General features: G+C 32.1%; 1 protein-coding gene across 1 annotated transcript; it reads right to left on the bottom strand.

Moving 5' to 3' along the window:
• Positions 1-2,050: 2,050 nt before the first annotated feature.
• LOC114324257 (microfibril-associated glycoprotein 4-like) lies at positions 2,051-26,521 on the bottom strand. Its single transcript, XM_028272054.2, has 6 exons — positions 26,405-26,521; positions 22,329-22,464; positions 14,909-15,133; positions 14,448-14,669; positions 7,188-7,418; positions 2,051-2,319 (listed from the first exon to the last, which is right to left on the bottom strand). Exons 1-6 carry the CDS (start codon positions 26,471-26,473, stop codon positions 2,150-2,152), a joined length of 1,053 nt encoding a protein of 350 aa, XP_028127855.1. The 5' UTR covers positions 26,474-26,521; the 3' UTR covers positions 2,051-2,149.

Genomic DNA, 26,521 nt, shown 5'->3' with positions numbered 1-26,521 from the left:
TGTTTGTCGAGGTATTTCCTAATTCATTATATTCGTTATTTCGTAAAATAATCGAAAAATAACAGCCGTTGTAACCGTCACGGATTCCAATTCTTTTTGGATGAAAAATGTTCGTGATCAACAAGAAACTGTATGTTAAAATCGAATGTCAATATTTTCAATTTTTATTGTCTTGGAAACCAGCCAAAACATTCCGTACATTCCAGCCAAAACCAGCCAGTACATTCTTTAAAGTCGAATATCGGGGTAAATAAATAAAAAACCAATAAGTATTGTACTATTTTATTTCTATAAATATAAAGATGTAATAACTGAAAAAATATATATAGTATACAATAAAAACTAATAAGCAATCGAGAAAAGAGAAAAAGTAATTTTTTTAATTAATATATTAATTAATATATATGGAAACGTTTTGATCATTATGGTCAGAAGCTTATATTCCATATGAAAGCAGCCTTTAGCTTTTTTTGTTGGAACGCAAGTATAATCAAGAGAATGTAAACCTATTATGAAGAGTGTATTGTCAATTATCAAGCATTAACTTGAATGTTGAAACAATTTCAAGTGATATTGAATCAAACTTTTTGAATTAACTAAATTATATAATGTTACTCCTGAAAATCCTGAATTTCAAGTAGTCAGTCATAAATTGTTTTATATATTTGACCTAAGTTATTGTTTTATACAAACTACAGAAACAATTTAATGAAACATAGTTTATTAAATTTAATTTACGTTTGCTGATAAAATTACTTTATGGAAGTTTTTGTGAGTATTGGATTCTCAACTTTTTAAACACAGCACATGGCTTGTGGAATGAACACATATAAAATATGACTTTGTGCTCTTCCTGCAGATGCATTTGGTACAGTAGAGGTCAAACAAAGGTTAGAGAATTTGTATGATATTTTAGATTCAAATTCTTTGTGAAATCCCAATAAATACAAAATTAATTTTTTATACGATAGTTTATAGTTCATGAAAAAGCTTAAAATAATTAATTCACATACTCAAGATATCTTAAAAAGAATTAAATTGTATAAATGTTGGAAAATAACAATTAATAGTTGTAGGCTATATAAGAAAATATATATAGAAAATAAGTCTATACAAAATATTATGAGCTAAAAACTGATACAAAAACAAAATACTAACGCCAAGCCAAGCCAAACAAACAACTGTGACAACAAACGCCGATCCTGTACAAGACAAATGTCACCAAAATTATTTGCTATTCATACAAATTGAGAAATGGCCGATCTGGCACATGCGCATAAAAATTTAGTTCATAGAGAATCCGTTTGTGTCGGTTCTTGGGAGATATGTATTCTTTGCTAATACTAAAACGAACCATCTAATATATTGCAAGAAGTCGGCTAACCAGAAAAATTAATAAGACTGGTGAAAATGGTAATGGAATGAAACCTTTTTCGGTTTCGTGCAAAGTATATAATATGTAGATAAATATTCTTTCAGAGTAGAGACTGACAATTAGAGGAGACAAAATACAACCTTGCCTGATTTCGCCCATGATTTTCACATATACGATGTGTTCACCTTCAACTCTGAGGCTTACGGTCTGATTATAGTGAAGGTTTGTAATTATTTTCAAATCTTAGTTGTCATTTTCTTCTTCTTTTAGTATTTGCATGATTTTGGTGTGCTGTACGCGATCAAATGCTTTCTGGTAATCTACCCTTCATGAGTATTCGTCGCAACTGACGTCTCTGCATCCCTGGAATAAGATCTGTATTAGGAACAAAGCCTATTGGAGGTAATTTGATTTTCGCACTGCCTGTAAATTCTCTTAGGGTTATCTTTAGGAACATTTTTTTATGAAATATCTCACTAGGCTTACTGTACGGTATTTTTCGCATTTTTTTGTTTCTGAATTTTTGGAAGTGCCGGATTTCAACCATTCTGCTAGTATTTATCCAGACTTCTATATTATGTTGTTGAGTATCTTTGTGATTATTGCTCTTGATTTATTGTCCATTAGTTTGAGTAGTTTTGCTTGTAGATTATCGGGGTAAACAAAAATAAATGGTAAACAGTGAAATATTTATTTGGCTAAGGCACATTTAAGATACAATATTAGCGAGTTATATAGTAAATAGAGTGTGTGTTTTATAATAAAGTGTACTTTTTATTCCGCAACTGGACGTATCATGATTTTTGAACCAGCTAGATTATAATCATGTCCTCTGAATCCATTCCAGTTCAGTCCGTGAAATTTGTAGGCATCGGGAAGAGGTTTGTTCATATGTTTTCCATTAAGATTGCTTTGATGGCAATCATTATACCACCATCCACCCTCTACAATTGAAAATATAATTAATAAGTAATAATAAAGTATGAAATTAAACAAGAAAAATACATATTTATTGATAGTTTCGAGTTATAGGCGATTTAAAATCTGAAAAATGCGAAAATACGCATTTTCGAGGCCTAAAAAATCATATTTAAATTAGTATTTCTGAGGTTACCAGACACTTAAATTGAAGTTTAAACATTCAGTTTTAAGGTTCTGAAGAGTGGTTGCGTCTAGCCTTAATTTAAAACCATTGTTTTTTAATTGTTAAATATGCATGTCCATCCGATTTTTTTGCGGGTGCGGCGCGCCCTCTTCCAAAAATCTCCAATTTTCCCCCGAAAAATATTGTTTCTAGATTATTTATGACATTCTAAATAAAACAAGTTTCTTGACATTTTTCTCAAAAGTTAACAGTTTTAAAGTTATAAGCGATTTAAAATCCAAAAATGCGTTTTTTGGAATTTTTCGGATTTTAAATCGCTTATAAATTTAAAACTATTAACTTTTGAGAAAAATGTAACAAACAATCTAGAAATAGTATATTAAGTATGGAGAACGGTAAGGGTTTTATACCGATCGAAGACAATTGTTTGGAGGAGGAGCGGCGCGACGACTCCAATTATTGTCTGAGATCGGTTACCCTTAACGTTCGACATACTTATAACGTTTTTTGCACGATTGATACCCTTATAAATTATAAAATTAAACATTTTCGTCATATTGACTAGTTTCATTCATTTTAACAAGATAGATAGTTTGGTTTTTAGGTAGTAATAACTAGGGTGCATAACAACAATGGAGAATTGAGTTTTTATTTAGTTGTCAATAATTTTAAGTACAATTTTGATTATTATAAATTAAAATATGAGCGAAAGTGAATTTGAAGAAATTGAACGGGCTTGAGAAGAAGGGTGTTCCGCAATTATTCCCGAAAAATCCAAAATCCGTTATTAAAATACCTACCAAAGTTTTAAAAAATGGTGCGAAGGCAAGAATTTAAGAATCGAAGAAAAGACTCCATTGGCATATTTCGTTCAAAGACATATGTAGTAGAAAGCTCCTGGAAACCTCTGTGCAGAATATTCAATGATTAAATCCACCGTTTTTCTTTATGATGGCATTGATATTTCCAAGTTTTCAACTTTTATCGCGTATTTGAAGAGAAAAATTAACAAATTGTAACATAAGTTTCAATATTAATAACTAATTCGTTAGTTTTCTTTATTCTTTCAAAAAATAAATTAAAATTAAGAGATTTTTTAACTCGACGGTAAGTGAATTACTTACCGTCGAGTTGGAGTACTTACCGTCGAGTTGGATTACTTACCGTCGAGTTGCTAGTAAATGTCACCTAGTGACGTAAAATCTGTCACGGTAAACAGTAAAAAATGATCAATCGTGCAAAAAAATATTTTTCCCAGGAAAATGGAAGGTTTTCCAAATAGAGCGCGCCACACCGGCAAAATAATCGGATAAACACGCATATTTAACAATTAAAAACAACGGTATCAATTAAGGTTAGACGCGATTACTCTTCAGAGTCTTGAAGCTGAATATTTAATCTTGAATTTAAGTTTCTGCCAACCTCAAAAATACTAATTTAAATATGAGTTTTTAAGCCTCAAAAATGCGTATTTTCGCATTTTTCAGATTTTAAATCGCCTATAACTCGAAAACTATCAATTGTTAAGAAAAATTACAAGTAACCTTTCTTGTTTAGAATGACCGAGAAAACCTAATTGTATATGCTCCAGAGCAAAAAAAGGTGAAAAGGTGACCTTTTGTATTTGTTTTAAAAAATTGTTTAAACAATTTCTGCCCAAGAATTCCGCCCGGCACTCTTCAGATTTGTTTAAATTTGATTTTTGAATATTAATCCACAAAGAAACTGAATCAGAAATTTTTTCAGACGGGAGCGGTCTCCCACATGGACTATAAGGAAATGGGCGAGTCACAAAGTTTCACAAATAAAGCGATAATTTCGCGAAATGAACATCAGATCGAAAAACTAAAAAATATGTGTTCAATATTTTTTGTAATCTATCGAATGATACCAAACACGACCCCCCACGGAAAGGGGTGTGGGCTAAGTTTAAAATTTTAAATACGAACCCCGCGACATTTCGAAAATGAACATCAGATCGAGCAACTGCAAAATACACGTATTTAATATTATTTAAAAATATATCGAATGGCACCAAACACGATCCCCCACAGAGGTAGGGTGGGGTTTACTTTAAAATCTTAAATAGGAGTCCCCAATTTTTATTGCAGATTTGGATTCTTTACCCAAAAATAAGCAACTTTTACTCGAAACATGTTGTCGAATTAGTGATAGATGGCGCTATAATCAGAAAAAACGATTGTTGGAAATGGAAAATTAAATTAAAAAATGGAAAGTTTCCCACTTTATGGAACAGTTAACTTAACTTTTTTTGGTTTTAGGACCTACTCTTCACAAACCAGTAGATCCCCATAACGATCGAGTAACGGAAAATTTAGCATACTTTCCTCCCCTACTATAAGAAAAACAAATAAAAATTCTCAAACGATTTACAAAATAATCCTGTAAGAAGAAGTGGTATAAAAAGTATATCCGGTCAAGTACGTGGCAAAATGAAAATTGTACATACGAGCTAAGTACCTACTTCAGAAAACAATTAGGGTATCAGCTCAGAGTCATTACAGGATTTCTTACTATTTCAAGTGGGCTTGATTGTAATTATTATGTTTGCTTTCATTACAATAGTGTTGAATTATTTCTATAATTTTCCCATTATTTTTTATTTTATTTCGTAACATTTTTCGTTATGATGACAACATTTTGTTAGAAGCTATAAAAATAAATACAGTAGACTCTCTCTATAAAGAACACGGTTATTACGAGGTTTCACTTATAACGAGGTACACTAGATGTCACATGAAATTCCTATTGAACTGTAACATCTCTATAACGAGGCATATTTGGATATAACGCGGAAAAATGAAATCGTAGGATATGTATCTTTACCTGTTTTTAGCATTGTAATGGCTATAAATACATAGGTACCCCAACTGCCTGTATACACAAATCCCCAACATCAACATATGTGTGGTTATCGAGGATTGTGCTGTAATAAAACCTACCGCCTATAATAAACTACTTCCTGTTCTGTTTGTTAATCTATCAACCGATATTGAATATTGTAAGAAAATTTACAATTTATGATGGCGAAGCTTTATTAGTGAGGAAACAATATTTAGCATCTTATATTGCTCCGAATGGCTTCACTATAGGAAGTTAATGTTTTAGAAATTCATATACAGTAATACTGTATATGAATATTGTATATGAAATTTACAGGGACATACTACGTCCCTGTAAGTTGTACCCATATGGAAAACTTTGGTATTATTTATTTTACAAAAAAAGTTATTCTTGATAAAAAGCTCTGCATAGCCTAAAACCTAAAATACAACCATCTTAATAAGAAAATGAGTAATGAAAGCAAACATAATAATTACAATCAAGCCCCCTTGAAATAGTAAGAAATCCTGTAATGACTCTGAGCTGATACCCTAATTGTTTTCTGAAGTAGGTACTTAGCTCGTATGTACAATTTTCATTTTGCCACGTACTTGACCGGGTATACTTTTTATACCACTTCTTCTTACAGGATTATTTTGTAAATCGTTTGAGAATTTTTGTTTGTTTTTCTTATAGTAGGGGAGGAAAGTATGCTAAATTTGCCGTTACTCGAGCGTTATGGGGATCTACTGGTTTGTGAAGAGTAGGTCCTAAAACCAAAAAAAGTTAAGTTAACTGTTCCATAAAGTGGGAAACTTTCCATTTTTTAATTTAATTTTCCATTTCCAACAATCGTTTTTTCTGATTATAGCGCCATTTGACATAATATGTCAAATTTTATTCATTTTATACGCGGTATGTCAAAAAATATGAATTTCGCTCAAGAGTAAAATACGTTTAATTTTCAAAATATCGAAAATTGTTATTATGAGAAGTTATTTAGAATTAAAAAGTATGTTTCAGTATGTAATTACATCCTAATTAAAATATTCTGAACTATAAAGGTGCTTTACTTATTATCTAAATTTATCTGTTTTAAAATACCGCGTATAAAATTGATAAAATTTGATATAAGATAGTGTATTTTAGGTTTTAGACCATCCAGAACTTTTTATTAAGAATCACTTTTTTTCGTAAAATTAATAGTAAAAGAGTAATCAGAATTTAAATAACTGAAAATAATGTTAGTTATCCATAATTTTTCAATTTTTTTTTTCAATTAAAAGGATGTAATTGCATATTAGAATATAGTTTTTAATTCTAATTAACTTTTCATAATAGCAATTTTCAATATTTTGAAAAATAAAGCTAGTTTACTCTTGAGTGATTTTCAAATTTTCAGACAGACTTTGTATGTATAACATTCATAAAATTTGATATCTGATGGTTGAATCTTGGGTTTTGGACCATGCAGAACTTTTTATATAAAATAACTTTTTTTCGCAAAATAATAATAAAAAAGTTTTCCATATGGATACAACTTACAGGGACATACTGTATATGCACAATATTATTGTTTTCTGATATAAAGAGATCCGCTTATAACAAGGTAATCGGTCCGCCATTTCAGTTCTCGTTATAGAGGGAGTCTACTGTAATTAAAATTAAAATTAAAAAGCTTAAAATATTTAAATTATTACTAAATAAATATTTTTTCTGTCAAGAGTATTTCCAAGGTTTATGAAGTTTTGAAACATTACTAATTATACTACTAGATCAAAATATCAAAAAACAAAGTAATACATGAAATGAAATAAAACAAAGTATTATGCAGCATTTAGTAATAAAATTTGTTAAATTTACCGAAGACTTGTGCACAATTGAATGAATGGTTATCTTGATCTACGTCAAAAGTAGAAAATTTATAATTTAAATGTTTTATCAACGAATCTCCAGCATCCCCCGAATATCCAGTTAATGTATTTATTTTATAACCATCCTTCTCAGGTCCAATTGCAAATGATTTGTATTGTGCATAGGCTGTTTTTTTCTCTCTATCTGCCAATTCAACGAGGAGTTCATTTGTTTCGAATCCTAAAATCAACAAAATGTTGTGTATTAAAATAAAAGTTTACAAGGTTTTAAAATACAAGATTGGTTGGTTTGCAGAAGCTCAGTAGACCTGTTATAGTAAAAGATACAAAAGAGGTATTTACAAAAATTGTACAAAGCTTTATACTCCACATTTTAAAATTAGTTACAAGCTAACAATTCTTACATACTTTAGAGTTACAAGTTATATGCTTGACGATGCTGTCCTTATCGCCGATTCTGAAGACAATCTCCGAAGGCTACTGTATGCATTTAATACTAAAGCTAAAGAACTAAATATGCGCATCATCACCGAGAAGATTAAGCTCCTAGTAATTTCCAAACAACCAATAACAATTGGACTAAATCAATAAACATTGGAAATTGACTTCAAAACTGTGGAACAGGTGAATCACTTCAAATATCTTGGAGCGGAAATAACAAGCTATGAAAATCTCTCAAAAGAGGTCAAATATCGAAATACTGAAAGCAAAGTAAAAATATATAAAACAACAATACGAACAATTATACAGTAGGAAAAACGAAAGAATACCCATGAACGAACATATAAAACACGCTGTATTTTTCTGTCACCGTGTCACACAAAAAATTGGCCAGCGCAAGTACATGTAATAGACCGGGAGATATTATACAGAAGTTCAGCCACGATTTTCTAAGTCCTGCCTTTTGCAATACTGGAAGGGTAGACGATGTACTTACAATCTGTGGTAACATCCACCAATTTCCTGTGACATTTTACTGTAAAAATTAGATTTTCCCAAAAAATAAAAATTGGGTTTTGCGATGAATTTCTAAGTCCTGCCATATCCGTAGATAGACAGGATACTATCGATTTTATGAAGAACATTTTTTGGGCAGGAGGGTTGCAAACGGTGTAACGGAGTATATATGTATACAAACATGTAAGGAAAATAATGAAATTCTCATGATTTTCTAGGTCCTGCCAACTATATAACCTAAACATATTTATTTCAAAATGATCAAAAAAAATAATGGCATGACGTCTCCTAATGGTTAAGTATACTTGTTCCTTGGAAAATTCTGCGGAAAATTTTCACCCTGATTCCGTGATTTTCTTAGTCCTGCCTTTAAAAAGTTATAATACTCAAATACAATGAATACCTTTTCGGTACTCGGCAGGAAGGTTAAACGGTTCTTGTAAGACGGCAGGAGTCCTAGATTTGCAAGAAAATTCGTGAAAAAGTCAACGATTTTCTGAGTCATGCCATTTTGCACATGTTTCAAGAATCTTAATGTAAGTCTATTTACAAAGAGGCAGGATGGTTTTATGGTTATTTTGTATACAGGGTGGGGCATTAGTGTGACAATATCCAATTACTCGTTTGTCGTAAGATATACGAAAAAAGTTATTTAGGTAAAACATGGGCCACAGATAGGACTATGATTTAACAGTATTTTCTAATATACAGGGCCACCCGTTTTTACAGGGTGACACAAATTTTTGTTTTTTTTTTTAATGGAATACCCTGTATATTTTTACATTTTTGGATTCTACTCGATGTTCTCTTTAACAAAATATAGTGTTTTGAAATATTATACGAGGTAGTTTAAAATATAATTACGTTTTTTTGTTAATTTTGTAGGAACATTCGCACCCTATACATATTGTTAGTGATTTGATATCCAAACTTCTATTAATTTATGTTTAAACGACTTTTAATATAGTCTACTATTGTCAGTTATTAATAGTATACCAAAATGTTTAATTTTAGTATACGGGGTTGGTTGAAACTCGGAATGAGTATTTTTTGAGTTTTCTTAAATGGTATTTTAATATTAAAATAAAATGATATTTTATGGTACCTTTTTATTTGTTAAGCATTTTCTATACCATATTTATTTATTAATTTCGGCAGTAAATTGAGACAGACAGATAACTCAGGTGGTTTTTGGAGTTTCTGAACAAGAATGTCACATTACAACAGATCTTTACCTAGTGCTCGGGGTGACTAATATACACGCCATATTCTTAAATTTCGAGGCTTTCAGACACTAAAGTGATGCAAGTAGATTACTCGAGGAGTTTTGTGGTTGCTGAACATGAATACGCCATCAGAATAGACCTCCAAGAACTCTCTAAATTCGAGATCAGTCACCCTGGGCACCAGGTGCTCCGAGGGTCGGTTGTAATGTCATATTCGTGTTCGGCCATCCCAAAAACCCTCGAATAATCTGTTTTCTTTAATTTATTGCCGATATCCCACGAAACTCCAGATGACGTGCCTTAGCAGCAACTCTGGGCACTAGGTGATTAGGAGGTCGGTTCTGCTTGCGTATTCGTAACTCCATAAACCTCCCAAATAACAAAATTTTGCCCTTAATACACTGATTTTGACAGGTTTATGCACATTTGGATGCATGTTATGCACTAAAATGCAATTTCCACCCATTTTTTTATTGTACACCTTTTCCTGATGTTATCCTGAACTCAATGCAAAAAGTTGCAAGTAGATAGATGCTGTATTTAAAAATCGATTTATTCTGGTATTGTTAGTGTTAGTACATTTTGCTATCAAATATAGGAAACAATATCAGGACAATATCTACAATCCTACAATATCAGGAAAACCAGTTGAGTTCGGCAACTTAGCGCCTGTTACATGTGTGTGTATTTTGTGTTCGAACAACTAAGAAGGCGGGATAAAATTGCTATGCAAAAAAAATATATTGATAACAACAAATAGATAAGCGGCATAAAATTGCTATGCAACAAAAATTTATTGATAACAACAGAAAAATCGACTCCACATTTTTATATTAGATTTGAATTTTGTTGGCTGAAATATTGGTAAGTGTAATATTGTAAGCCTGCCTAAGGGGGCTAAAGCTCTTTACAAATGGCGCGTTGTAATTAGTTTTTTATATCTCAAGAACGCTTCCAATCCGAGAGACAAAAACTGGTCCGCCTTTTTTTCTTCCAGAGATAAATCGATTCCATCAATTGTGAATCTCTAGTACCGGTCATAGGAATCTTTTTTGTCTTTCCCTTTTAGGTATTTCTGACACTAGAATATTAAATTGTGAGGTATTCTAGTACTAAAAGGTACTCCTGTTTTAAGTCAGTAGGATGCAAGGTTCTCTGAAAAAATCCATTTTAAAATTTTTCGTTTGTTGAATTTGAAAAAAATTTTAAAAAAATTTAAAAAAAAAACGGTGTATTTGCCGACTCAAAGCAAGAGTAACTTTTAGTACTAGAATACCTCATAATTTAAGACTCTACTCTCAAAAATGTCTAAAAATTTAAAGACCAATAAGTTATGATATAAAATATCCGTTGATCTATCCAAGACGGATGCCTATGACCAGTACTAGAAATTCACAATTGATAAAATCGATTGATCTCTGGAAGAGAAATAAACGTAGCAGTTTTCGTTTTCCTAAATAGAATTTTTCTAAATTCTTTTGAACTCAAAAACCCAAAAAACGAAAAATTTTTCAAATCGATTTTTCTAGAACACTGCGTATTCTTCTGAGTTAAAGCAAAAGTACCTTTTAGTACAAAACTATCCCAGAATTTAATAATCCAGTATCAGAAATGCTTAAAAGTTAGACAGAAAAGTTATTCGATAAAATATCCGTTTCCGTACCCAAAACGGACCCCTATGACCGGTACTAAAAATTGACAATTGATAATTGACATTTGACAATTGACCTCTGGAAAAAGTGTACCAGTTTTCGTTTTTCCAAATAAAAGCGTTCTGCAGCTATTTTAAAGGAACTAATTACAAGACTTCGATATCCTTCTTCTAGACGAAGCATATCGAAGTAGAGGTCGTCCGCCAACCAGATGGTCTGATGACATCAAACGGATCGACAGAAACTTGATGCAGACAGCACGGGACAGAAATGCATGGAGAAGACTAAAGGAGACCTATACCTATATCCAGCATTGGATAGATCCGGGTTGAATTATGACGATGATGAATTACAAGACGCCATCTTTCAAGAGCTCTAGCTTTCCACGGAAGCATTTTTGAACTAGGTGAATTGAGTTAAATTTTCTTAAAATTATCTGAGGAATCTCCGGTTTTCTTTTGTTATGAGAGCTTCTGGACACACTGTATAATATAATTATAACCAATAAATTGTAAAAATTGTTTATTTACTTTTATTGCGTTGACTTAGATAAAAATATGATCTGATCACTTAAAATAAAGATGTTACAATTTGCTATTAGATCTGAAAAGTGTGTAAAAATTCCGAGACATTATTCAGGAAAATAATATTTAATAGGATACGATTGTTTTAATGATATACAAATTAATATTTTGTATTATTCATCTTTGCGGTTATCCTGCCAAGTTGTAAACGGTTTTAGTATTGTGTTTTTTAAGCATACTCGACATGGTATGACTCAGAAAATTGTGGTGATATGAATATGTTTTTATAACACCCTGAAATAATTTTACAGACACACAATTTAATTTTTTTATACGAAATAACTATACAACCATCCTGCTTCTTTGAAAATAGATTTATATTAATCTTCTTGAGATATGTACGAAATGGCATGACTTAGAAAATCGTGTAATTTTCCACGAATTTCCTTACAAATTTTTTAACTATATATAGTAAAAAAGGTGTAACTAAACATCCTGCCATTTTGAATAATGTCTACTGAAATTATTTATTTTATAACAAAATTTATTTTATGACTTAGAAAATCACGGAACCAGAGTGAAAATTTTATACATTTTTTTACAAGAAACAAGTGCCGTTAAATATTAGGTGACGTCATGCCAACATTTTTTTGGTGATTTTGAAATAAATATGATTAATTTATTAAGTTGGCAGGACTTAGAAAATTATGAAAATTTCAATATTTTCATTACATGTTTGTATATCTGTATACTCCCTTAGTCCTTTTGCAACCATCCTGCCCAAAAAAATTTTTTCATAAAATAGATAGTATCCTGTTATTCTATGGATATGGCAGGACTTAAAAATTCATCGCAACTCCCAATTTTTTTTCATGGAAAATCTAATTTTCACAGGAAAATGTCACAGGAAACCCGTGGATTTTTCCACAAATTGTAAGTACCTTCTCTAACCTTCCAGTATTGCAAAGGGCAGGACTTAGAAAATCGTGGTTGAACTTCTGTTAATATCTCCCGGTTTATAATAATTATTGGTACATGTACTTGCACTGGAAAATTTTCTTTGTGACACGGTGACAGGAAAATACAGCGTGTTTTATATGTTCGTTCATGGGTATTCTTTCATTTTTACGACTGTAACATATGCAGAAGAAAGAAGACCAGACACAAATAGAACGTTACATATGATGAGAACAGTTAAAATGAAAACACTAAGAATTATACAAGGCAAAACTCTACGTGACAGAATAAGAAGTGAAGACATCAGACAAAACTGTGGAATACAGGACCTAGGAAGGTGGGTCAGACAGAGACGAAGATACTGAAACAAACATATAAAAATAATTGAGGACAACAGACTCGTTAAAAGCGCAAAACCGAATAACCCAGTACGTAAAAGACCACAGGGTAGACCACCAAAACGATGGAGAGAATGCTGGACATCATTGTCCAGGGAAGACTTGATGGCAATGAACAGCCAGTAGCCTACTAGCATGACCGATCATGCTAGAAAGAAGAAGAAGAATACAAGCTTACATGATATTTCATAACGGCGTGCCAGATAAAAGTTATGTATTTTTAATGGAACACCCTGTATAATAGTTTAAATTTAAAATCAGTTCTACTTCTCCATCACAGCAGTATAAGTTGTCACCTGTTATACAGGGTATTCTTGGATTTTAAAGCACCCTATGTAACGCACAGCTGGCACAGCTGAATGTGGCTGCATTTTTATGTTTGTGCATCACAGTGTTGCCATGCTGTTTTCTATATATTTCTTTCATAATTTCAATCAATGTTAAATATACCTACAAGAATAATAGAATAATAACATTTACTTCTCCGTCATTATACTAGGTATAATGATAAATGAGGTGTCAAATTAAAGCTTATAATCTAAGGATAGTACTAAAGGTAAGAAATTAGACCTAGGTTGTCTGTCCGTCTGTCTGTCTGACCGCGAATATAACTCCTCCGTTACTATACCAGGTAGAATGACAAATGAGGTGTCAAATGAAAGTTTATGATCCAAGGATAGTAGTAAAGGTGAGAAATTAGACCTAGGTTGTCTGTCCGTATGTCTGTCTGTCCGCGAATATAACTCTTCCGTCACTATACCAGGTCGGACGGACAGGCCGGCAGACAGCCTATGTCAAACTTCTCATCTTTAGTACCATCCTTGGATTATAAGCTTTCATTTGACACATCATTTGTCATTCTACCTGGTACAGTGACGAAGGAATCATATACGCGGTCGGACAGACAGATGGACAGACAGCCTAGGTTAAATTTCTCACCTTTAGTACCATCCTTGGATAAGCTTTCATTTGACACCTCATTTGTCATTCTACCTGGTATAATGACGAAGGAGTTGAGTTTGCAAACAGACAGACAAGACGGCCGGATGGACAGACGGACGTGGACAATTCAATGTTTTCACATTTTTTCAAAATTGGTGAAAACAACAACATAATAAACTTTACTTAATTGGTGTTTCAAAACTACTTACTGTTAACACATTAGGTACACAATATTACAAGGTTTCTAGCAAGTTAAACGTCACAATGGTTTAAAATAATCAAGTAAAAACCTATATATGCATAACATATTAGAACATACATAAAATACACAAAAATGATACATTTTACACACAAATATAATATCACAAAAAATTGTAACGTGATAGTATGAAAAAATAGAGGATACGGCAACGGTGTTACATGTGACGGTCGGCCCGGGTCGGATTCAATGCCAATATCTACACAGACATCATAGAGACATATTAGGGTGCTTTAAAATCCAAGATGTCCAAAAACTTATATCCAGTATTATATGAACAAGTTTAACAACCCTCAAGCAAAGATTAGAAAGAAAAAATTTATAAACGTCTCACCTGTCATATGATAAATATTTTCTAATCCCATCCAGAATTCACCATCCAGATCTCCAAAACCAAACTTGTAGTCCCTCCACGGTAGATAAAAGTCCTGGGACCCATCAAATCTATTCTGAATGTAAGTCCAACCTCCGCCTCTTGATTCCATATCACAGAGAACAGAATATGGTTTACTGCTTGTCCTGGGTTTAATGACGTATATTCCGGACTGATTTTTACCTTAAATTGATAATATTATGTAGCATAAAATAATCATCGTAAAGATATTTTTTTGCTCCCACTATTGGTTATAGACCCAATCAAATTTAAAGAATATAGGAAAAATCATATAATTTTGTCAAATCTGATATTTAATATAATGATCATAGTGGTAAATTTTTTGGTTCTTAGTAAGGCCTTGGTTGTAGTACTAATCATATTTAACTCTAATATTTTTATACAACTTCTTGGATACTTACCACTCTCTAATATTTCTCTACAACTTCTTGGATATGAATTGGAGGTCACTTCTTGGTCCTTATGCGGATTAAAGCGGCAAAATGGTAATTGACTTCTTCCAACTAAAGATCCACAAGTTTTAAAAATACTTTCCATTCCTTCCTCAAAAGAGTTTTTATTATTATTTGTTCGTTCAATTCCAAAAGATAGTTTTAGAGGAACCTGTACATATTCTTCGTTTTTTCCTAAAATATCAAAAAGTTTGAATGGACATTAACCAAGTATTAAATTTAAATATATTAAATTCTCTAAAATTCTCTAGTATGCTCTGAAAAATAAATTTCAACGGACACAGAAAAATTAACACAGTTCAAAAGAGAAATTCAAACAAATAAAAATAGTATTAAAGGTAACAAACCCTTGAACAACAGAAGCAAGCTAGACTAATGACTGGTTGCACCAACATATCTTAGGCTTAAGATGTGCCTTAAGCTTAGAGTCTTAAATCAATTTTCAGCTTGCCACAATGGATTGCCACGTTAACTGTATCACAAGCCATAATACATACTCTAGACCAGTGATTCCCAAAGTGGTCCAGGCGGACCCCCAGGGGTCCACGAGAGACTCAACGGGGGTCTACGTTGGCGTGAAATAAAAATGGGGGTTCACAAGTTATAAGTGGGGGTCCACGAAAATTTTATAGTGATTTGGTAATTATTTAAACAAATTTGCATTTTTTTATCGTGAAATATCAATTTGAAAAAATAATGTTTTAATAGTAGAGACTTAAAAATGTCATTAAAATATATATTTTCTAAAACCGTGTTAAAAATGCAATTTTTAGCACTCCATAGGAGCGTTAAAAATGCTACTTTAAGGCACTAGTGCTTTAACATTTTTAAGGCATTACAGTTAAAAGTGAATTGCAGGGGCGGCTGTGGCAGGGAGGCGCTTGGGGCACTGCCCTCCCACTAGCTCATGTAATGTAGTAGATATCTCATACAATTTATGTTTAATGAATTTTTCTTTATTTAAAATTCTAATAAATATTCAGTCGATGCGACGCGAAGCTCCAAAAAGTTTAGAAATATAAATTAACAGCGTTCACCCGCACCATTGATTAAAAACTACTACACAGTGTAATTTTTAATTATACCCGCACCCGAGGAAGGGCGCTTTCCTGAGCGACCGGGCTCACTGTTGTCAAGTTAGAAAAATATCGTTCGCTAGAATGATGACTTGCCGTGTGCGAAATAAGAAATATCCTCAGATGCAGGTACTAACTGGCAACGTTACGGTATATGGCTTAGCAGTCGGTATCGCACCAGTATACTTCTCCTAGGACACAGCCCGAGCGTAGTTTTTGATCTGGTAAGTGAACAATTCTCAATTCTGACTTCATTATTGTCGATATCCAATAATTCGATATGGCAACAAATATTAATAGTGTAAGTTTTATTAAGACAAATACATTGGACTTTGAAAAACGTTTAAATATAAAACAACTAGGACCTCCTAGACCAAAATTGGACATTATTCAGGCGGGACAAAGTGGTAATAGAACTTTTAATGGTAAATTCAATGAGAAACTTTATTTGTTAGCAGACTGGTTATGCGGTTGTGAGGAGACAAATCGCTTCTATTGTTTTAAGTGTTTATTGTTTTCACCACAAGTGGACGAGGCTTGGACAATCCGGGGTGTAAATGATATTAAACATCTCTCAGAGAAAATTAAAAAACATAATGTTAGCTCCAAACACATCCACTATTGTGTTGAATACCAATTATTAGGGTCAATAAATATTCAATCACAGTTAGATTCGGCTTTTAGAAGATCAATAAAGGAACATAACGAGATAGTGACCAAAAACAGGTATGTGTTAAATAGAATAATCGACTGTATTAAATTTTGCGGAGCGTTTGAATTAGCTTTAAGAGGTCACGATGAAAGTGTGACATCTACGAATCCTGGAGTATTTAGGGGACTTGTCAACTTAATGGGAGAAGTTGACACGATATTGGCAGAACATTTAACCGAAAATAATACAACATTTTTGGGAACTTCAAAAATTATTCAAAACGAACTCCTGGATTCAATGTTATATGTAGCTCGTGAAATAATAAGCAAAGAGGTAGAAAGGGCTCCTTATGTGGCAATCGAGGCTGATGAGACTACTGACGTTTCCGTTCAAGATCAAATGGTTTTAATTTTGAGATATACCCTTGGCAACCAAATCTTTGAACGTTTTTGGGGATATTTTTTACCTGATTCTCATAATGCAGAGGGCATTAGTAGGTGTATTTTGGAGCAATTGAATAATTTAAACTTAAACCATACTCCTAATAAGTTAATTGGCCAAAGTTATGATGGCGCCGCTGTCATGTCAGGCAAAATCAATGGAGTTCAAGAAATAATTCGACGTTCTTTTCCGTATGCTCATTTTATCCATTGTTATGCACACCAGTTTAATTTGATCGTCTCGAAGGCAGCTTCTGAGCATAAAATGGTAAAAGTTTTTTTTGCTAACTTATAGCTAGGTTTTCGTCTTTCTTTTCTCGTTCTCCGAAACGCATGAATGTACTGAACAATGTTGTAAAGAAACGTCTCCCCCGGGGATCCGATACTCGTTGGACATTCAACAGCCGAGCGGTAATCACCATATTCAGTCACAAAGACGATCTCATGCAATGTTTTGAACAAATCATTGAAAACGAACGAGATACTCAAACCATTCAACAAGCTTCGGGCTTACTTATGTTATTAAAAGATGATATTTATGTTTTTATACTGGCTGAATTTTTTTAATATTATTATGCCGCACGTTGAGATTCTTTATAAACAACTGCAAATAAGAGCCCTAGATCCTGCAAGAATTCAAATATTTATACAGGAATTTAAAAATCAAATTCAAACTATCAGGGATAACATAATAATTGATGACAATAGTCCAAGCGTTTCGACTGGGAAAAGAAAACGAACCCAGGAAAATAACAACGTGACGGCGAAAGAAATTTGTGATCTAATAAGGGTCACTATTGAGGATTGACTTTCTTTCACGGCCCATTTAACTCTTGCAGCACTATTCGATCCCAAATTATTTCCAGACTATAAACTTATTTTTCCCGAAGAAAAGCTGAAGATTGTTTTGCAACATTATCAGTTTGTAGATGCCACCAAATTAAAATCGGAGCTATGTGTACTATACGCTAGGACTGACTTTGGAACGGCGAGTGGTCTCGTGCCATTGCTTGAGGTTTTTGTTGAAAACAATCTTACTGATTTGTTTTCAGAGTCCATTAAATTAATTAACATTGCATGCACAACTCCTATGACAACAGTAGAAGCAGAGAGATCCTTTTCAACCCTAAAGAGGATAAAAACATTTCTGCGGAATACGATGTCAGAAGAACGACTCAATGCCCTAGCGATGCTGTCCATTGAAAAACAATTAATATCTAACTGCCACAAATTTAACGAACTCGTCATTGACCATTTTGCAACCCAAAAAACACGTCGCATTGAACTGAATTATAAATCCTGCGTCTAAAATACAATAGTGCTAGTTAAAAACTGTTTAGGGCATAAGACATTTTTTTTATATTGGAGTGGTGATGTGCTTGGAAGTATTGTGAACTTATAACTACTAATAAAATTATAAAATTATAAATCCTGCGTCTAAAATATAATAGTGCTAGTTAAAAACTGTTTAGGGCATAAGACATTTTTTTTATATTGGAGTGGTGATGTGCTTGGAAGTATTGTGAACTTATAACTACTAATAAACAAGGACTATTGACTAGGCAAGGGATAGGAATGAGCTAGAGAGAGCGTTTGAGTCTGTGAGAGAAATGGTAGAAAATATGGTGATGTATGAGCGATGGTGGGATAACATCCACATTTATGAGAGAAAGGTGCTGTCGATAAAAGAGAAGGTAGAGATAGGAATAGTGGTAAAGGACGTGGTGGTCGGATGAGTGCGAGAGATGGAAGCTGATGCGTGATGACGAGCGACTGAGAATCGGGCAAAAGAAGGACATCGGGGAGAAGTTATGCTCTAACGAGCGATTCCACTCTGATGCCCTAGTATGAGAGGGGTGGGGTTTAGCTGGTCCCGGCCACATCGGAGTTACGGAGGGCAGGGAGGTCCGACTTACGGCCAAACTGGTCGACTTAACACTGATGAGGGTTTAGCTCAGGAACCCAGCACTGTCGGAAATGTTTACCTCAGACGTCTGTTAGCAGATTCCCCACCTAGTGATGAAAAAAAAAAGCTATTCACTAGAATCCTTAGATACATGGGTAAGTACATGAGTAAGATACATGTAGCTACTAGCAATATTTATATTTTACTAACATTTTTTCGGTATTCATAATTTCGTATTTGCTGCTCAAAATAAAAGTGCCCCACCGATATTTTTACTCACGAGCCGCCACTGGTGAATTGTCAAATTGTGAAACGTCAAAATATTTATATTTCATTTATTAACATTAATATTAATAGTACAACTTGCGCAATTTAAAAAAGGTGTTTTAAAAGGTTTTTTAAATTTAATTTAAACTGTATTATTGCAATTTTAACACGTTTGTAGAAAAAACAAGTTTATGTAACGGTATAATATTTTCGCTAAGAATTTTTAAGACATTCCCCTCGAGTGTAGACAACCAGTTCTACCTTTTACGGGTCATAGGTTTCATGGTTTCAGAAATTAACAAAACTATTGTATTTTATACATTTATAACCTTTGTAGAAAAAATATTGTATGATATACGTGTTAAAAAGTACATTTTTAAGCCACTCATGTGAATTGCAGAATTAGCTTCGCTCATTCTGCAAACTTTCACATGCGTGTCTTAAAATCGTACTTTTAACATTTATATCATAATTAACTATTATAACAAGTTATTTTGATTAAAAACAAGTTTTTGATCAAATTTTAGTGTAGAAAACTTAAAATGCCATTTTTACATTTTCCTCCATTCCCAAAATACATGTCTTTCGATTTGACTGAAAATTTGCCCACGGATAACCAAAACACAGGACTTTAAGTGTTAAAAGAATTTGTATAGTTTTACAATACAAAAAAATACGTGGAATAATATCAGTATCAGGGCTGTGGGAAATTGCGAGAAAACTTTTGATAGCGTTTACCTCGTCATAACTTGTCGGAAAAAGTTTTAGTGTCGTTACAAACCTATTAACAAAAAAAAAGGACCACATTAAACATCACAGAACGGGGAGATTTGCGGTTAATCCTTACAAAACTGAAGCAAAATATTGATAATTTGCTGTCAATCCATCAAGTACATCCCTCCCATTAAAATTATGGGTATTTTTTTATTATTGATTTGCACATTTAAAGTTACGTAACGTTATTAGTGTTTCATTTTAATTCTTTAATTTCACTTTAATTCTAAGTCCGTTATCATTATCATTTTAATAAATAGATCGTAAGAAAATATACCTACTATTTTTTCTTTATTTTTACCACTCCGAATTTGGCACTATTTTCGAAGACGAAGAACATGAGTTACCGATGTAATTTCCCGAATTGCCACCCTGAAATGGAACTGGGCCGAACACGTCGCTCGAATCAGTGATGAGAGGTCGACGAAGAGATTACTTGAGTGGAGGCAGAGATTAGGCAAAAGAAGTAGAGGAAGACCACCTACTCGTTGGACTGACGATCTCAAGAAAATGTCAAGAAATTGGATGGAAAAAATAATTTTGACAAATATCTCACTATTCTATATAAAGAGAACATTAAATCCTGCTTTCAGATCGAACTGAAGTATCTTACGGAAACAATTCAGACAATTTCCTCAACCCACAAAAAAATGGAAACGTATAGTCATCAGGAATTTCTTAACAAATTTTCAGCTACATATGGAAATTATACATGGGTATATACAGATGGTTCTTTAGATCCCGAGTCGAGGACAGTAGGTTTTGGGGGTACACATACCTTCAGTCAATTATTATATCTATGCATTAAGATTACATAAGCACACTCAAATATGCACTGCAAAAATTATTGCAATTAACAAGGCAGTATCTGTTTGTATTGAAAGAAATATTAAAGAAGCAATAATTTTTTCAGATGCTAAAAGTGCTATCCAAAAATTACATAACACCACCTGGGGGACAAACAACCATATTGTAAACCTAACTAAAAGACTTATTATTGAGTCAATGGAAGCAGGATTTAATATAATCTTAGCTTGGATTCCAGGCCATATTGGAGTAAAGGGGAATATAGAGGCTGATAAATTGGCAAGGCAAATATAGGCAAGACTTTAAATGTTCCTGCGGACATTAAAATAGATAAATTTGACTTTTTACCTTTTAAAACAAAAAACTGTAAATAAGTTTAAAGTTGAATGGACAAAACAGTTTAAAACTAAAGGGAAATGGTATCAAAAATGCCAAAGTGATTTTTCTACAAACCCTTTTTTCCACAAATTCACATTTGTGGATTGAAGGCACTTGACATCAATTATTAGAATGCGATCGCCTCACACCAGACCATTTGTTTAAAATCAATTTTAGTGATACTCCTTTTTGTGAATGTAGAAAGTATAACTCATAAATGCTACTTTCATACCCAATTAACAAATCAAATCAATTTGACCTGTATCAAGAACTTGTTAATATAGGAAATCCAACCCCCATTTCAATACAAAATCTCCTACATAATATTAATGAACAAACCTTCAGAAAGATTAACAGATTTATAAAAATATTTCAAATTAAAATATAAAATAATTATTTGACAATCATATTACACTGAACTTAACGAAGGAAATCTGGAAAAATCCAGACCCTTTGAAGAGCCGATTCCCTTCCAAATACAGTCTAAATACGAGAGCTGACCAAGTACCCAAGAGGTGGAGGCAAAGAAACTAAAAGAAGAAGGTCGTGGAACGTCTAGAGTAAGTATGGTTTGTGGATTGTATTTTAAACTTATCAGTTAAGACGTGCTTAGATAAACGAGCTCTAACTGTAAGCTGAGCTACGCTAAGCTGGAGCTTAAGATTTGTTGGTGCAACCAGGCATTAAATACCTACAAATATACGATCAACATTATGGAAATTTACAAACATAAGAGAATATAGAGAAATAGGATATGAAGAAGAAAGCAAATGGGGGTAACGTAATAGATAGTAAGAAATCTTGGACCATAACAATACAGATGAAAGTCAACTAATATCAAAGACAAACAATGAAAATTAACAAACCGAGAAAATATACTATATTGTGGGGTAGCATTAAAAACCGTAGCTATAAAAAAAATTTACGAAGTTATAATGGAGATGAAAACTTATATGAGTTGTCAAAAAATGGAGTCGCTCATCCGAAAAATACATTTAGAATATAGGAACATAAAATAATAGGTGAGATGAAAGAGGTTACTGGGAAGTGTGGGTTTTCTATACCTTACCTATACTATTTTCCTCAACTTGCGATTGAAGAAGTCTGCTTAAATCATTCTTCCAATAATCAGTTTTGCTTTCGATCTTAACATCGAGCAATTTTGTCAGCTTCATGTTTACAGGATCATTTTCGGATTTGACTGCCTAAAAATGAAATACATTTCTTTAAAAAAAACATCAATATGTATTTCTATTGATTATCTCGATAACTAATAAATTAACTAGCCCATCACTCTGTCTTGTTACTGTGTCTTATTCAGTTAAGACTGTTTGGTCCATAATACAAATAAACCGCAACACAAAAACCGCATTACATATAACTGAATATTAAACAAGTCCAAGTTAAGAGATCAAAAACGTCGAATTGAAGCAGCTCGCACCACATTTCTAAAAATAAAATTGCCACGTTTCTCTAACCATAGCTTAAGCCTAAAATTACGTCAAAGAATGATCAAATCTTATATTTGGTCATTGTTGTTACATGGCACCAAGGCCTAGTCTATGAAGGTTAATACGACGGATTGCCTAGAGCATGTCAGATCTGGTTACATAGAACAGAGATGCAAAAGCTGTGTTAAATAGAGCAAATAAAATAGAAAACTATTCAAATAGAAAATATCATACTTAGAGCATGTTTTTAGAGGAGACTGGTAGAGAATCCTTCAGCTTATCAGCAAAGGTGTAATAGAGGACTGACTATAGATGAATTGGAACGAAGTAGATGTCATGGCTCAAGAAAATTCCCGATTGGATAGAAATACAACAGGACCATTAAGAATTCCCAGTAAAAATTTCCAATGTTAGGAGGACCTTATGTGACACCGAAAGAAGAAGAGGAATATATGTTTGGAGTAGAGTCGTAGCAACACTTATTAGTGTAAGCTTTCAAATTAAGTAGAATTTGGAAGGTGACACAATCTAGAAAAATTATTTCAAATGTTGCTTTAAATAGTCCAGAGAAATAAGATTTTTCTCGTGACACATCCCCCTCCAGGCCGAAACCAAATTTTTTGAGTAGTATGGACATCTATATTAATAACTAGAGCTCGGGAAATATGCAAAATGCATATTAAGTGCATATTTGCATATTTTGGATAAATTTTGTAAGTGCATATGCATTTATTAAAATTGCATATTTTTAGACTTTTTTGCATTTTTTGCATAAATGCATTTTAAAGAGAAATGAGAAGTCCCAGATCTAAACAATAAATCTGAAAATTCTCGTGGAACCACTTTCTGGTAACATCCTTTCTCTGCCTTTTACAATTTTTAAGGCGACGAATAAAGGAGACGAAGCAGACTCTACAATATGCAATATGAAATGCAGTCACATTTTGTTAGTGAAAACATTTTGTTATTGTTAGCTGATGCTGCGCCATATGACCAAAAGTGGACAACATTTAAAAATATTTTTTCAAATTTATTACTTGTCTAGAGCACGCTTCTGCTACAAATAGAGTAGCAGGAGACTACAAACTGTAAGGATGGAATTTCAAATGATTAATACCCTTCTATCAAAAATAAAAACATAATTTTGAAAGCCCTTCTGAGAGTATAGGTGTATAAAGATCGTTTACCTAATGTGCCTTTACCACCTGAACATGTGATAACTAGATGGAGAACATGGTTAAATTCTGTAAATTTCATAACCGATATTTTGAAGGAATTAGAGACGTCAATTTGTAGTTTCGATGTAGACGTAACTCAGGTGCTATGAAAAATGTGTGGATGTTTTAAAAAAACCGTTATTAAAAAGTAATTTGACACATACCTATCCAATCCAAACCAATTTTGTAAATATTGCTTAGCCAATTACTAAATTAGAAAAGCGAAACATTTCTTTAGACCAAAGTATTGAAATTATCAATTCATTAAATGAAATAATTAAACACCTTGGTGAAACCAACAAAATGTATCAAAAATTCTGCACGGCGTTAAAGAAAAATGAGGAATATCACAAAATAATTAAAAAAAATATTATTATGATGGGGAAATGTGAAGATAATTTAATTTTATAGGTAGAACCCTCAATTAAACAATATTTTAAGTAAGCTTCTTTAACTTCATGTGAAGTAGAAATAATTTTTTCCGTGTATGCTTAAACAATTACAATCAGATATACCTACGGCTGTTTTTCTGTAGAAAATTTAGAAAACGTTTAACAATGTACAGTTTTAATAATAATTGTAATAATAAATAATAAAGGATGATGATAAATATAAAGAAAAAATGAATATAATGATGTAGGTTATAGAAATTTCAATAAATATTTTTTATGACTTTAGCATAAAATAAATATTTTTTTTTATTTAGCTTAAATGCCTCGACAGTCCATTGGCATCAAATAAATAATTAAATACCTTCAAAACAAGGATTACCGTGTTGTTTATTTATATGCATTAAATGCATAAAAGCATATTTAAGTGCATATTTCAACTGTTTTTTGTGCATATTTGCATGCATATTTTGGGGTTTTTTAAGTGCATATTTCCCGAGCTCTATTAATATACTTTATGTTTCCTGCAGCCGATTTTGATGATATACATAGTTATAAACAAATGAAGATCAAAAAACGGTAAATTTTCGCTTTTTTCGTCTATAACCAAAAAGTTAAGTATTTTAAACAAATTTGAGAGTGAGAAACTTATGAACATTATAAAACACTTCAATATAATGTTCGCTGAATATGTCTATCCTTATTGGTTGCTTAGAAAATTGCAAAATAAATCATAAATTTTGAGTTTTTATATAAATAGCCATAACTTATGTAAAAATTAACTTAGAACCTTCTTATTAAAGGAATTGCTGAGATTTCTGGTGCTTAAATTATATTTTAAATTTCAAAGCAATTGGTCAAATAGTTTAAAAGTTATTTAATTTGTTTATCCCAAATTCATTTTTTTTGCAACACTATAAGTCAGAAAATTATGAGGTTACAGTAAGACTTCTGACAGTTTATGGAAGAAGAACATTTATACTATTGACTTAATTAAAAAAAAATGAGAAAAGTAATTTTAAACCTTGTAAAATTATTTTGCAAAAAACACGTCGATTTTTTGCTTACTTATAAATAATTAGAATAACTTTTTAACCGTTACCCGTAGAAAAATTATTTTTTCATATTTGGAAAGACTGAATTTTTATACATATTTTGAAAGAAAAACAATTGTCCTAGGACAATTAGGGACGAAGTTAGCCCCCCTTTTTTTAACTCACATGTTTTTGCAAAATAATTTTGCAGTATTTAGAATTATTTTTTGTCATTTTTTGTAAATTAAATTAATAGTATAAATCTTCTGCTTTCATAAACTATCCAAAGTATTAGTGTAACTTTATCATTTTCTGACTTATAGCGTTACAAAAAAAATTAATTTCGGATAAACAAATTAAATACCTTTTAAACTATTTGACCAATTGCTTTGAAATTTAAAGTATGATTTAAGCACCAGAAGTCTCAGCATTCCGTGTAATAAGAACGTTCTAAGTTAATTTTTTACATAAGTTATGAATATTTATAAAAACTCAAAATTTATGATATTTTTTTGCAATTTTCTAAGCAACCAATAAGGATAGACATATTCAGCGAACATTATATTGAAGTTTTTTATAATGTTCATAAGTTTCTCACTCTCAAATTTGTTTAAAATACTTAACTTTTTGGTTATAGACGAAAAAAGCGAAAATTTACCGTTTTTTGATCTTCATTTGTTTATAATTATGTATATCATCAAAATCGGCTGCAGGAAACATAGGTTATTAATATAGATGTTCATACAGAGTAAGAGGTTAGATACAAGATTAAAGTAAGAAATCCGTTAAAAAATATAGAGCAAAATTGAAAATAAAAATCATATAAGGCAAACATTAAATATAAAATGGATGGTAAACATTCTAGTCGGCTTTATTGAATATAATTGGAAAATGAAAAGAGAACAATAAAAACAATAAAATGCATTGAAGAAATGAGTTTGATAGAAAATCACTGGGCCCGAAATAAATGAATATATAAACTATTTACAGTAATATTCAAAAAGATGATACATGTGTATAAGCGGTAATAGAGCCAAATAAGAACCAAGCTTACCTCTGCAAAGAATAATGCATTTTTGCTGAGCGAAACACACACCAAGGCAACTAACAGCAAGGAAATCATTTTAATTTTTGTAATAAAATAAAACTGATGAACTATTTATAATATTCC

The sequence above is a fragment of the Diabrotica virgifera genome, chromosome 7 (genome assembly GCF_917563875.1).
Source record: "Diabrotica virgifera virgifera chromosome 7, PGI_DIABVI_V3a".
NCBI classification, from domain to species: Eukaryota; Metazoa; Arthropoda; class Insecta; order Coleoptera; family Chrysomelidae; genus Diabrotica; species Diabrotica virgifera.
This window is presented reverse-complemented; position numbering and strand designations above follow the sequence as displayed.

Coding starts and splice junctions, on each gene's coding strand:
- LOC114324257 (XM_028272054.2), bottom strand. CDS start 26,473: ATGATTTCCTTGCTGTTAGTTGCCTTGGTGTGTGTTTCGCTCAGCAAA. Junction 15,134..22,328: donor AGTTGAGGAAAATAGTATAG/GTAAGGTATAGA, acceptor TTGATATTTTAG/GAAAAAACGAAGAATATGTA. Junction 7,419..14,447: donor AAATATTTATCATATGACAG/GTGAGACGTTTA, acceptor TGTTGATTTTAG/GATTCGAAACAAATGAACTC.